Source organism: Xiphias gladius, chromosome 21 (assembly GCF_016859285.1).
Source record: "Xiphias gladius isolate SHS-SW01 ecotype Sanya breed wild chromosome 21, ASM1685928v1, whole genome shotgun sequence".
Lineage (NCBI taxonomy): Eukaryota > Metazoa > Chordata > Actinopteri > Istiophoriformes > Xiphiidae > Xiphias > Xiphias gladius.
This window is the reverse complement of record NC_053420.1, coordinates 352113-367083: the sequence shown is the minus strand read 5'-3', so window position 1 is coordinate 367083 and position 14971 is coordinate 352113. Positions and strand designations below refer to the sequence as shown.

Here is a 14971-nt window from a genome sequence, read left to right as displayed (position 1 = left end):
GACTCGACGCAGCTACTTCCTGCCATCGTCTGCATTACCGTCTGACTGAAAATAACCTTCTAGTGCACGTTTAACAACTCGAATTTCACAATGTAAAGTTTTAATGGACAGACTTAATCTCATACATGTCGCTCAGCCTTCACTTCTCTCAACAGTCAAAAGAAACACGTTGCCGTGTCGGCCCGAGACGCAAGAAAACAAAACGCTCCGGGGCCAACTAGGGGCCCCTAAAAAACAGACTCTGCTCAGACCAGGCTCAGCTCAGGGACTCTGGAGGTTTCAGGTTTAAGGTTCTTACTTGTTGAAGAACTCGTCGTGTCCGCAGACCTTCAGCAGGTAATCGTCCACGTCCAGATGATCCAGATCGTCCTGAGCATAGCACAGAGTCTGATAGATCAGCAGATCCACCGTGGACGAACCTCACAGAGACAGACAGACAGAGTTTAGCATTAGAGAGCTGATTTCATTTCAACATTACCACTTGATTCTTGTAATATTATGACTTTTTTTACTCTTGAAATATTATAAGCACACACGCACACGATTATGACGTTTTCTGATACAATTAAAACTCAATTTAAGTTTAAACATTTTCATACTATAAATTTTCATGTAAAATTATACTAAAAATAAGCAACTCTATTCTGACAATATAGTTTTTATTTTAAGATTATTGCAAAGCTTGATTTTTTGTAACATTATGACTTTTTCCCAAAATATACAATTTAATTGAAAAGATATTGACTGTCTTCTTGTAAATTCATGATTTTGTTCTCATAACTGTATTATTTTCATCTCTAAATGAACTTTCTGTCAAAAAGTAAAGGTTTTCTCCTCAACACATCTTGACTTTAATTTGATTTGATTTTTTGCTCAAAGCAGACAAACGTCCACCTATTTGGACTTTTATTTTGAAGTGACAGTCAGCAGTAGCCTTGCGGCGTGTGGGTCTTCCGAAGAACTGAAAGGGTAACGTCAGTTTCATCGTCAGGAGATCAATCTGCTTGAACCCACGAAAACATGAGGCTTATTTGTTGGTGTGGCAGAAAAAAGCGTGATATCAGTGAAAACAGCTGACTGTTTGACACCTTCAGTCACATCCTCCCAGTTTCTTACCATCGCAGGTAAAGGTGAGCGGTTCTCTGAAGTGTTCACTGATGACGGTGACCTTTACGCTGACCCCCAGACCCTGATGAAGCTCTTCGTGACCAACTGAGGGCGACCAAACGAAGCCGGCGTTCTTCGATCGGTCGTTGTACGGGTACGCCGAACGCAAACTGAAAACACCGAAGGAGAGACTTACTGAGACCGATGCCGAGGACGGATGGATCGGCAGTATTGAGACTGACAGATCAGGTGTTTTTAGCCTGAAAATTTCACATTGCGCTCACAGTGGCTTTACAATGTCTACTGGTTCACGCCTGAGTAACCTGCAGGTCTGGGGATGAGGATGTCATCTTCCAGTGACAGAGCCGCAAAACCACTTCATCGTAAGTGATAGTCAATAATTAGTTTCACTATCGATTATCTGACGATTATCTTCTCGATTCAGTTAGTGGTTTGGCAGGTAATACCATAAAATGCCAGAGACATTCTCCTGTAGTCCGCGACAGTCCAGACCCTTTTTCAGTCCACTATCTCGTAGGCTTTTCTCAAACTTTTTTCTTGTTACTGCTTTTCAAAATAAAGCAGCGTTTACTCTCATCACAGGTCTCAGAGGTCTCCAAGTTACAAGGACTGACCTCTGACCTCTACTGACATCAGCTCTGTCCGTTACTGTGAGACCGATGGTAATAAAGACCTAAACTTTATCATGCTGTTAAAATCTGGATCCTCGTCACCAGTCAGGCTGGACGTCACTTGTGTGTGTGCCTGTATCGCTATCTTTGTGAGGACCAATAAACTGCTGGGAGAACAGTTTGTCCGGTCCTCACACCTTCATAGGACTGTTTCAAGGGTCAGGTCAGAATCAGGTTCAGGTTTGGGGTAAGAGGCTAGGGAATGCATTACATGAATGAGGGTCCTGACAAACATTTGTGTGTGTGTGTGTGTGTGTGTGTGTTACTCACACGTCCAGCATGTGACAGAAAGCTGCCACCTCCTCATCTCTCTCCTCTGACACCTGGAACAGTTCATATCCAAAACCATTCATCCTGGAGCCCAGAGACACCTGTCAATCACACACAGAGCCGACCAATCAGAGGACCAGAAGATGAATCTGACTTAATAACTAATAAGACTAAGGTAAGACAGATCAGTTCTAACTCACGGCAGACAAATCATGCACACCGCTGTTTTCCGTTACATCAAAATGCGAGAAAAGCTTGAGGTCGTTTTTTTTACGCCGCCATCAAGTCATTAACTTCCACTAATCAGCAACAAATGTGATAATCAATAATCGTTTTGTTCCAGTCTAAAGTGATATATATTTTAGTGCTGCAACTAATCGTTTTTTTTTTTTTTCATGATTTATTGACTGATTGATCAACTGATCGATCTGTCTATAAAAATTGAGAAAATAGTGAAAATGTCCATCTGAGTCCAACGTGACGTCTTCAGATGTCTCACCAACACCAAAACCTTAAGAAATCTGTTCACTAATATTTGAATTTTACTGGAATTTACATTTAAGAAGCTGAAAGCTGCAAATGTTTGACGTTTTTGTGATCACCTCACTGACTAATCAATCAACTGATCGTTGCAGCTCTCTCACATTTGCTGGGTTTCTTAGTTCATCTCAGTAAACTCAATCTCTGTGGCTTATGGACTGTTGGACATGTGAAGACGTCACCTCAGACTCTGAGAAAACACAATGGCCGTTGTTTTGCTGTTTCCTGATGTTTTACAGACCTAAAAGATGAAAAATCAAAAAACTGAAAGATCAATTCATCGTGAATCATATCATATTCAGGGACAGGAGCAGAGTCTGGCGTCTTTCAGGAATAAGCACATTTCAGTTGTCTGTCATCATCTCAGTCACGTGAAGCTGAAAGTCCTGCGTCAGTTATAAATAGTTTGATGTGAGATGTTTGCACATCGTCTCCACTTTCCCCAGAACATTAGAGCTAATTAATCGTTCCTACAAACTGTCGGGCCCTGCAGTCATTACCTGGGTTACTGAAGAATGAATTCACAAACAGAATATGAATAAATCCAGATACATATAATTAATACATTTTAAAAAATGCATGGCTCCCAGTAGAAACTGTTCATGCGCCTTCAGTGTCTGAGCAGTGAAGTCCACTGTGGTTCGGCTGATCTGAGAACAGTATTGATACAGAATACTGACGTGCTGATGTTTGTTTATTTTAAAAGGAAATGGAGACATTATAGAGCAGTTACAGAGCTGCTGGGTCCCGATGACTGGGACCCGAGAAACAGTTTTCATCTTCACGTGTCTGTGACGATTTGTAGACTTTTACTTAAGGAGACTGTAGGTTCAGCAGAGCAGGAAACGGGCCGACAACGTGGACACTGCCTAATTAATTGTATGTGAACCTGCACGAGGAAGGTTTTCTGTTCGTAATGTCACTGTTAGGACAAACACAGTGGGAGTTAGAAAAGACGGCGACACTGAGGAAATGTGAGGCCGCAGCAGGAGGAAGATCAGCTCTGGGCAGCTTATCACTGACGTCCAGGAATCATAAAAAACAACATAGAACTGCAGCTGTAAAACTGTCGTCAAACGTGACAGCGGCGAATGTGAGTCTGTGCCAGAGAAACGCTTTAACACGAGAGTAAACACGAAGGGAGGTTGGCGAGTTAGCAGCTCCCTTCAGGTACAACTCAGATCTTCTGGTATCTGAGCTGAACCTGCATCGTGACTCCTCTTTATCAGACATATCGATATGATCGGTCTATTCTTACATGTGTACGTGTTTGACAATGACTTCTTTTCAAAACTTCTTATCATTTCTTTCCCCATGGTTCACGGTGAATTGTTGAGAAAGTGTTAAGGCCACTATGAATAAATAACCACGAGGTAAAGTACCTTAATGTGTTGTTGTTGTACCGACTTGTGCCATGACAGGCGGTCACCAGCACTTTACTGAGAAAGGAAAACCCACAACCACAGACTGTGTTCTTCTTCACTTTACCGCACGTGACCCGAGTAAAACGCCCACGTCAGATGGAGGTTTCTGAGTAAGACGACCTGAGAATTGTCACGTTTTTCCAGGCTGTGCGACACTGAGTTTGCTGCTGTCCCCCAGTGCTGGAGGTGCTGTTAATCTGGCCATCGTGGCTTTAGATTACAGCTGGTTTAACTGGTCTGACTGCTGATACTGGGATAAGTTTCAACAGTCAAAGGTGAAATGGGAAGAAATGCTTCTTAGTGTTTACTTATACACAGCTGGGTACTGAGCCTCGGTACTCCGAGTACAGACCAAACTCAGTAAGTGTTGAGTATCAATAACTGAAGCTCTGAAACTTGCCGTCAAATGTCTGGTCAGATTTGTCGTCTCGGCGACTTCTTCTTTGATCAGCTCATTCCTGATTGAGTCAGGAAATTAGAGCCAGGTAAATTTAGAAAAGTTGCTCTCTGGCTATTTCTGTTAAGACAACATTGAAGCAGAATTCAAGAAATGCATTGTTGCCAAAATGGAAAAAATGTAAATAATATCCAGCTTTGTGTGAAACCTTTTACAGATTAAATTCAGTAGTTAATCGATGAATCAGTCTGTCGACACCGTAAACATTTGAGGTTTCTCAGATATGAGGATTTGCTGCTTTTATTCACAGTAAATTCAATACTTGTTGGTTTTGGCCTCTTGGGTGAACATGGATGGAGACATCTCCATGGGCTCTAGGAAATGATGGACGGTTTCCATTGTCGTCTGATGTTTAACACAATTAATGATGTATCGGTTACTTAAGAAAATTAATTATATCCGTTACTTGCAGCCGTAAAAACAACATACTTGTCTTTTAGCTGATGAGCGACAGCACTGAAATTTGTAATGAGTAGAGTGAAATAATTTATATAAATGATGTAAATCAGGCTAGCAGTTTCCCTGTATTTTCAGTCTTTGTGCTAAGCTAGGCTAACCCTATTCCTGGACCGTTCTCTCTACTGGACACTGAGATGAAACTGACATCCATCTGATTTAAAGTGAACTGTTTTTGCAGACAACAGAGATCTAATCTGATTGTGACATTTCTTTCTCTAGTTTGGGACTTTGTTTGACAGATGTCTTGTTCCGTCCAACCAACAGTCCAGAACCTAAAGATATTCAGTTTACTGTCAAGTAAGACAAAGAAAATTAATTAACCATTAAAAACAATTATTCAATCATCAAAATAGTTGCCAATTTATTTTCCGTCGATCAGCTAATCAGATAATCTACTAATTGTTGCAGCTCTAGTAAACGCAGCCCTCTAGTTGTGGTTTATACGAATTTATCATGTCTTGTATGTGGGCAGGGTGTACTCACAGATTAAGAGAAATTCACTTTGAAACATCTAATTCTGGACAAGATGATTTCCTGCAATGTTCAGTGTGTGTTTTTAAGTGTTTCTCAGACAGGTCCACTGGTTTCCTAAACTGATGACTAATTTAATTATCTTTTTCTAAATTACCTCACAAAGTACAAATACAAAGTTTTTGTATTTTCTGAGGTCATTTCAGCAAAACTTCAATATCTGAATGACTTTATAAAATAACTGTAGTCTCACTACGTCTAGTTTTACTGATTTCCAAAAAGAGTAAAAAGTGCGTTGTTTGTTTGTTTGTTCTTCTTGTCCATGGTACGGCACATGAAAAGAAAACCAGATACACATCTTTTTTAAAATCTAAGATCACACAACACATTAAAAATCATAAACACTAGAGTTGGTCCCAAACCAGCTCCATGGGGTTCAGGTCTGGAGACTGTGCTGGTCTTCCATCATGTGAATCCACCGTCTGGTTCTGTTCTTCTAATGTTCTGGGTCATTATCTTGCTGTAGGATGAAGCACTGACCAACCGGTCTGTCTTTCTCTGTTACTTGTCTTTCTCTCCCCAGTCTGACACCAGTTTACCAGTAACTAACTCCTGCATCACAGTGTTGACCTGATAATGAATCAGAGGGTGTAGCAACACACTTTGTTCCAACTCTGAGGGTTTGTCAGTCATCAACTAAAGTTGTGAACCTGTAGGAATCATATGAATATGGAGTTTACAGGATTCTTAGTTTTTGGTGACCTGAACTTTTTTTTTTTTTTTTAACCTGGGGCAGTTTACCGATGGCCTTTGTACCATTTAAGGTTTTTTCCTGGACTTGAGCTGCTGATAGTTTCTATAAAAAACAGAAAAGTGGGGGTGTCCTAAAACTTTTGACGGATAGTGTAACTTCTATATCATACAGGTAACAGGAGCATCAATTGGTGTTTAAGTTGACCAGATAACTCCACAAGTTCTTACCGGGTCTGCAGACACCCGTCGCTGGTTCTTGTTGCTCTTGGGAACAGGTACATATGTCCTGGGCGGCACCTGAGGGGGGAGGGTCTTACTCCGAGCCACAGGCTTCCCTGATTGGTCCCCGTTGGCCCTTCGGCCTCGAGGCCCCTGCCGGCTCCCGTTGAGTCTGGACAACGAGTCGTTGATATTGTCATAATTCAGCTCTCCCGAGGTCACTTTAGGCTGATCCACGTCAGGCGTGAACAGGTTCACGTCTCGGGGCACGGTAGCCCCTTGAGGGGACAGGAAGGGGTTCTCTGACCCTGATGACGGGGGGATGGGGTTTCTTGGTGGGATGGCGGGGGGGACGTCATCTGGAAGAGAGGGCAAGCCTTTTGGAAGAAACCCTGACCCAGATCCAAGTGAGTCCCTGAGGCTCGAACTTGAAAAATCTCTGAACTTGCTGACCTCTGGACTGTCCAGGATGTACAGGGACTCTTTGACGTAGCCACCCTGAGGAGGGAGCACCCTGGCTGGTATGGAAGGTGGAGACTGGGAGCCTCCAGGCAGGTTCAGGGAGGAATCGGATCCAGAGAGGCCCCTCAGCAGACTTCCTCCTGCTGGGGTAAGAATGGGCTGGCTGGGGGTTGGCCGGGGGCGTTCGATGGAGGGATTTGGGGTCTTGGGGCGGGTCTGACTGGGAGCTCTAGATCCGGTCTGGCTGGTTCCGGTACTGCTCTTGTCCTGTTTAAGCCTGGAGAGGGCGTCGTACTCCATCTGCAGGGCCTCGGCCAGGACCAGCTCCTTCTGACTGAGACCCAGAGCCTCCAGACAGCCCCAGCCCGCCTCACTGCTCTCCTTCTGGGTCTGAGCCGCCGACATGATGCCTCCTCAGCAGAGATGGAGCGGGAGGGAGGGATAAGCTCGGTTGAACTGCTGCTAGAAGAAGCAGCGAGGACACATGGAGCTGCTGAAGATCAGCTGAGGACAGAGAGGAGAGACAGTGAGAGGAGGTGCATGATAAAAACAAATCATCCACCTGTTTCAGGGCTGTAAATAACAATTGTTTTCTTAAATCGAATAACCTGCAGATCCTTTTTCTCGATTGGCGGGTCAATCGTTTGGTCTAAACATTTAATAAAACTGTGAAAATTGTCTGTTACAGTTTCCTAGAGCTCAAGGAAATGTCTTGTTTTGTCCGACCACCTCTCCAAAGATATCCACTCTACCCTGATAGAAGACCAAGAAAATGTAGACATTCAAACAATAATCAAAACAGTTGCAGATTGATTTTCTGTTGATCAGCTAATCAGTTTAGAGCTGCAATGACTGAAAGATAATTCATCGGCAGCTTTTTATAATCAATTAATTATGTCTCTCATTTTTCAACAGCGGGAGCTGACCTTCACGCCGACGCCTGAAGAAGTTCCCAATCGCTGAAAATTAAACATCTTTAGGTTCTGGACTGCTGCTGACACAGAGCAAGCTGTTACCTTGGGCTCCGGGACGTTGTGATGGCCATTTTTTCACTGTCTTCTGATATTTCATAACCTAAACAACTGATCAGTTCATTGAGAAAATAGGCAGCAGATTAATAGATAATGGAAATAATTGTTAGTTGCAGTCTTCTTTTCAGTCACCAGAAAGGGTTGAGCGTGTGCTGGTGGTCTAACAATTCCTTATAAAACATTTGGAAAGCAGTTTTTTAATTTAAAATTTACAAAACTTACTTACTCTAATGCTTAGTTGATTAATCAATGGACAGAGGATAAACTATTTTGATAATTGAATTGTTTGTCATTTTTCCACTTTTCACTTTTTGCTGGTTAAAGTTTCTCAGGTATGATGATCTGATGCTCGTCTTTGTCCTGCCTATTTGTAAACTGAATATTTTTGGATTTTGGACTGTTGGTCAAATAAAACGAGCTGGCTGAGCTTTGGGAAATCATAGCGGGCACCTTTCACTGTTTTCTCACTTTTTATAGACAAAGCGATTAAACGAGAAAATAATTGGCAGATTTATCAAAAATGGAAATCGTTTCAACCTGCCATTGTTTACTCGCTCACGTTCTTCACTACATTTTTCTGGCGTACTGCTACTTGTCTGACACAACACGTGTCACCCGCAGAACAAATGCAACGCAAACAAAATGCGACACTCATCAAATTAAAATGTATATTTACTAAAGCCTGACAGAACATGATCGATGAAGTAAAACCATCAAAACTTGTTTTCATGTTCCCATGGTCATGATGTTGGAGTCAAACAGAACTGAGTTGAGGATTCACAAAAGTTTTATTGCAAAATGGAGGAAATTTGAAGTCTTTCACCTCTCCTAATTGATCATCAAACCCTGTCAGATACAGTGAGGTGACAAAACTAGCCGAAAACAAAGTGTTACTCCTTCAGTTTCTTCATCCTCAGCGGTACAGACAGCAGCAAGTGTAGCTGTTAAACTGAGACACAGTTTAAACTTTTCCCAAACTCCCACAGAAACACAGCAGAGACCTGGAGACCGGCTCAGGATCTGACCAACAAACCTGAGTCTGTGCTGAGTGTGAAGGAAGGAAGGAAACACAAAAACACAATAAAGAGGAAGCAATGAAACAAAGAGGAAATTAAACTGTGCGGACATGAAAACCAGAGAGAAACACCATCTGATCGGGGACTCAGTTTATAACCGAACAACCACCTGTGTTATTTAGAAACATTTAATATAAATAAATATCTAATCCAATCTAATCTAATAAATAAAAATCTAATCGGTTCATCCTTCGAGTCCAAGTGAACGTTTGTGCCAGATGTAATGAAATTCCCTCCACGCGCTCCTGAGATCGGACGGCGGACGGACGGAGAACCCGAAACCATAACGTCTCCGGGCCACAGCTGTCGCCAGCGGAGCGGGATGATGAAAATGACCAAAATATCCAGACACAGCAGTCTGAATTCATGTCATGGAGGAATCAGACAGCAATCTACATTTTAAAGCCCCGAGGGTCATAATCGCCACACAGAGGGATGATGGGGGTGGGGAGGGACAGAACAGAGGCTGCTGGGAGGAGAGGAGGTACCCCCACCCACCCCATCATCATGTGTCCCCCCACAGAGAGGAATAAACCCTAATATACACGCCACAAACCAGCTGTGTCCCAGTTTTACACACAAACACACATCAAATACCGGAGTGGACAGCACTGGTCTGATTGGTTTGAATGTACTGGGCCAACAGGAAAGGATGCAGGACGCCAGCCAACAACCACACTGTGAGAACGCCGCTGTTACTGCAGCAAAAAATGATTATTTACATCCCCAGTTTATTGATTTGATTTAAGCTGAATCAATTAGTTGATCAAAAGAAAAATAATGTGCGACTATTTTGATAATCGATGAATCATTTCAGCCGTTTTTCAAGCAAAAATAGCAAAAATCAATCAGGATACCGCTTCTCAAATACGAGGATCTTCAGTGTTTCTCCATTTTCTATCACAGTTCGCCTGAACATCTTTGAGTGTTGGACAAAACAAGGCATGAGAAAAACTCACACTGGATCTGAAGGGAATTTTCACTATTGTCTGACATTTTGAAAAAATAATCTGCAGATCAACCAGTAATGAAAATAATCATTAGTTGCAGCCCTAACCCAATTAATCGATCATTTAGTGAATGACGTTTCATAAAATAAAGTGATAAATGTGAATTCTAACTTCACAAAACCGCAGCGTGACGTCTTCAGATGTCTTGTTTTGTCCGACCAACAGTCCAGAACGCAAAAATATTCAGTTTACTGTGAAAACAGAGAAAAACCAAGAGAAATCTTAAATTTGGAACCTGGAAGTTTGAAATCTTTGTTTGAAAATGACTATTTTCAAGAAAAAACTATGAAAATAGCTACTGATTGTTTTTTGACGATTTACTATTCAACTAATCAACTAACTGTGTGAGCTCTACTAAGAATGTGATATTGATAAGAACGAATTGCTCAGGAAGGATATAATAGTATCCGAAGCAAACATGATGTCTGCCAGACACCTTTAGGTAGGAAAACTACCGGGTTGCGCCGAGCTGAAATACAGTCGGAGAAGTCAGTTTGAAATGATTTAAAAGAGTTGAAGGGGGGTTAAAATATCATGGCCTCTGATGTCCTCCAGAACAAAGCTCCAGAAATCCACTTAGAAACCAGAAGAAAAAGAGGCTGCAGAAATTCATTCAGAATCTTCATATTTTTAAGTTTCCTTCAGTATCACAGTGATTCAGTGATAGTTGTCTGTCCATCCACGGCTACACTGCAGACAGGAGCGTGGTGGTGGTGGAGGGGGTTTGTATGGAGAGCAGAGAGTGTACATATGGACAGGAGGAGGTCAAACTAAAGCTTGTATTGGGTATTTATTGGTTGTAAGTCGGCGTAACTCTGCTGACATCTGTCTGCATGAACAGGTCAAATGAATGTTGAGAAGAATGACACAAGACAATGTCCGGTCCTACGTCCACATGAAGCCAGTTAAATATGTAAACACATCTTTTTCTCTCGGTTTCAGCCTCCGTGTTAAAAACAGTACAGCTGACAATACAGAATACTGATGGTGAGTACATAAGGAACACACTGTTAACAAAAAATACAAAATACAGTAAAAATAAAAAGTGCAGCTCAGTGTTTCAGTCGTCACAGTGACACATTTACAGACGTCACAGCGAGACATTTAGAGGAAGACCTGGTCTCATATGGAGAGACAACATTCATCCCATTTTTGATGAAGCAGCTCATCCCTAACACCTATCGGATATATTCCAGTTTGTTCATGTTAACAATGACTCTCCATGCACACAAAGTCAGTCATGGAGTTCCACAGGGTTCTGTGCTGGGACCGATGCTTTTCACCCTATATCTGCTTCCTTTAGGCAACATTATCAGGGAGCAGCATATAAACTTCCATGGCTAAGCAGATGACACCCAGCTGTATCTATCTATAAAGCCAGATGAAACTAATCAGGGAGTCCAACTTCAGACATGTCTTAAAGACATAAAAGCCTGGATGACCTGTAATTTCTTTTCTCTTAAATTCAGATAAAACTGAAGTTATGTACTTGGGCCTCCATGTCTACTTTAAGGAACTCTGGAGTCATTTCTGACCAGGAGATGTCCTTTGTCTCGCACATGAAACAAGTCTCTAGGACAGCCTTCGTCCACCTGCACCATATTGTGAAATATTTGTGTGTGTACTGCCTTATCAGGAAATCCCGATAACTCTGTGAAAATACTTTCCAGCTGATCCAGAATGCTGCAGCACCAGTACTGACAGGAATTAGGAAAAGAGATCACATTTCTCCTGTGTTAGATTCTCTGCATTGGCTCCCTGTAAAATCCAGAATAGAATCTAAAATCCTCCTCCTCACCTACAAAGCCCTTAATGGTCAGGAACCATCCCATCTTAAAGAGCTCATAGTACCTATTACCCCACTAGAACACTGCTCCCAGAACGCAGGCTCGCTCGTGGTTCCTAGAGTCTCCAAAGGTAAATGGGAGGCAGAGCCTTCAGTTATCAGGCTCCTCTACTGTGGAATCAGCTCAGAAACAGTTTGGGTTCTGGAGGGAGACACCCTCTCAGGTGAGCCCTGAACCATCTCTTAGTTCTGAGGCTGCTGGGGGAACTCCCATGATGCACCGAGCACTTCTCTCTCTCTCTCTCCATGCATTTACATCCCACTACTTCATGTTATTGACTTTGTGTCTTCTCTTTTGCGTAGTTTGTGCTTTTCCTCCCTGTCCTCATTCTGCAGGTCTCTCTGACTGGAGCTGAAGGATCCGGATCTGCCACTGCTACTCAACACTCATCATCATCATTATTATTAATAATAATAGTAATAGGTGCTGGTATCATTGCTGCAGTTGTTATTAATAACAATATTACACCTATAAGTGTCACTGTTATTAACATCATTATAACAGCCAGTCTGACAGTGCTTGAATACAACAGTATCTACAGCTGTTCCTGGTCTCTCTCTCTTGTTTCTCCCCCATTTCTCTCCTCCCAACCCAACTGGTCGAGGCGGACGGTCCCCACCCTGAGTCCGGTTCTGTCGGAGCTTTCTTCCTGTCCGAGGGAGTTTTCCTCTCCACTGTCACCAGGTTCTCGTTCATGGTGGAACTGTTGAGTTTTCTCTCTCTAATATTGTCAGGTTTTGACCTGAATCTGGAAAGTGCCTTGAGATAACGTGTGATTTGGCGCAATATAAATAAAGCTGAATTGAATTAGATTGAACTGAACTGAACTGAACTGAGAGACGTCACAGTGAGACATTTAGAGATGTCAGACAAACCCATCAGAACAACAAGAAAGCCCAGTCTGTCTCAAAACAACCCCCACGCCCCCCAACACAGAGACTATACCCTTTCAATCAGAGGGGGGAGGAGAGAACAAAGAGCTGATGTCTGGGCCAGTGTGACTTTCACTCACAAACCCCCCCAGAGACTCACAAAGCGGGGGTGGGACCACTGTCACACTCCAAACCCCACCCACTGTCATCAGCACACATACATGTCAGGTTTCATCCAGATGTAGCCCAGATTCTAACTGAGTTTCCAGAAAATCTGAGTAAAACCTGAGTGAAGTCTGGTCTCCCTCCACTGCTGCTGTGTGAACATGAGCTGATCGACAGCTGGTGGAGCCGATTCTCCAGCCGCTGCCGTTAAACCACCACAGAAGACGAGCTCGCTAACGGAGCTGCAGTCAGAGCTCAGACGATGGAAAACCGTGTGGAGAACGTGATGGAAACCTGACGTTTCTGCTGGTTCCATGTGTTGATGTGAGGAAGGTTCCAGTCTCCTCACGGCTCCTCACTGACCTGACGGTTTCCTCTCTTCACGCTTCACGGACGTCAGCGTTTAGTCACTGGCTCTGTTTACCTTTAGGTTTTATCCCACAGCTACGTTTAGCCAGAGATTCATCAGTGAATCTTTGTGTTTTAGAGTCGTACTGACGACTCAGGGGACAACATGCTAACACTTCAGCTCAGCATAATTTTTAATAGTTTATGTTTCATCGACAAAACAATTAATCACTTAATTGAAAAAATAGACTGCAGATTAATCAATAATGAAAATAATCATTAGTTGCAGCCCTACACGACGTCCTCATGTCTCACCTGAATATGAAACAACACACACACATTTGTATTTCTATACTTTTGAGGACCCCCACTGACATCATGCCAATAACTCCCCTATCCTTAACCTGATTCCACAGGTGGATTATGAGACAATGGGCCTCTGAGCACAGACACCCTCCTATACAGAGAGAGAAACTAAACACCTACATAATGGTTTTGAGTCTCCTGATCCCTGTTCCCCGACCCCTTGGGGCCCTCGGCCCATGTCCAGTAGGTCCATCCAGTCCTGAACCTTAAAACCAAGTCTGAACCTTCTAAAGGTTTAAAGTACTGAGGACAATGCAGAAACGTCCTTACTACAATGGTTTACAACTGAAATTGGTCCTCACAGAGATAAAATACCAGCCCACACACACACACACACACACAGTCTGACCTGTGATCGAAGCCCCAGACCAAAGGTATTAATCATCAAACATTATGACTCTACCTGGCGATCAGAGACACACCTGCAGAGTAGGAGGCTGTTTACTATCTCTGCGTTCTCTATGGTGATCGAACTGTCCACTCCATTGATAAAACTGTTCAGTTTGTTTGATTATTGATTTTACTAATTGTACTAATAATACATCCCCAGAGCAGTGACCACCTGAGCTGTGTCTGCAGCTGATGACTGTTTTCGTTCTCAATTATCAATTAAATCTAAATTACACAGCTGGAAAAAGACCAGGTTCTTAAAACTAGGCCGTCTACACGGTGCAGAGGTTTTATTGTAGCTTGTCAGCAGACGTGACGTAGATCGTGGAGATCAATTCTCCTAATTTCTGAGTCAGATCTGAACACACAACATGAAACACATGTTGATATGATTCAGTGTGACGTCCACTTCCTGAGGACATCATGACCTCTGATGTCCCTCCAGAATAAAGCTCCAGAAATCCCCTTAAAACCAAAGGAAAAAGAGGCTGCAGAACTTCATTCAGAATCTTCACGTTTTTAAGTTTCCTTCAGTATCACAGTGACCCAGTGAACGTTGTCTGAACGTCCACGGCTACACTGAGAACAGGAGCTGATCACAGCTGATTCAGCAGCTTTTACTGGGACAGTCTGACTGAAGGGAAACTAACACAGACTACGTGAGGCTCTGTATGAACCAAGTGAACAACTCAAACTATGGATCATCTTCAAAACTGAAGAACAAAACAAACACAAACCTGATCATACAGCAGTGTGTTCCCGTTCCAGACAGTTTTCTGTCAGGAGTAGTGTTGCCACTGCCCCCGAGCAAGGCACTGGCCTCAGAACTGGACCAAATATTCAGGAGGAGTCAGTCACCACAGAGATCCATTCACAGTATTTGGGTTTGGATTATCTGATCCTGATTTGAGGTCTGTCAGTGGCCTCAGGTGTTTTAATTACCACCGGTTCAGTGCCCGTTCAAGATGCACCTGTCGGTGGCCTGTGACGTCAGCGATGACGTCGCAGTTTA

The 14971-nt window shown here is 42.9% G+C and overlaps 1 protein-coding gene across 2 annotated transcripts in view; it reads right to left on the bottom strand.

Annotated features, from left to right (window-relative positions):
* Nucleotides 1-14971, bottom strand: part of pik3c2b (phosphatidylinositol-4-phosphate 3-kinase, catalytic subunit type 2 beta) — a 48675-nt gene that overhangs the window by 32413 nt on the left and 1291 nt on the right. The window contains exons 1-5 of one of the 2 annotated variants that reach the window (XM_040159507.1): nt 14697-14900; nt 6402-7358; nt 2070-2170; nt 1117-1277; nt 299-419 (exon numbers count right to left, since the gene is read on the bottom strand). In XM_040159507.1, the coding sequence (XP_040015441.1) occupies nt 299-419; nt 1117-1277; nt 2070-2170; nt 6402-7259 (1241 nt within the window). In that variant the 5' untranslated portion in view covers nt 7260-7358; nt 14697-14900. Of the gene's footprint in view, nt 1-298; nt 420-1116; nt 1278-2069; nt 2171-6401; nt 7359-14696; nt 14901-14971 lie in introns of those variants that run through there. The other variant, XM_040159506.1, reaches the window with a different exon arrangement.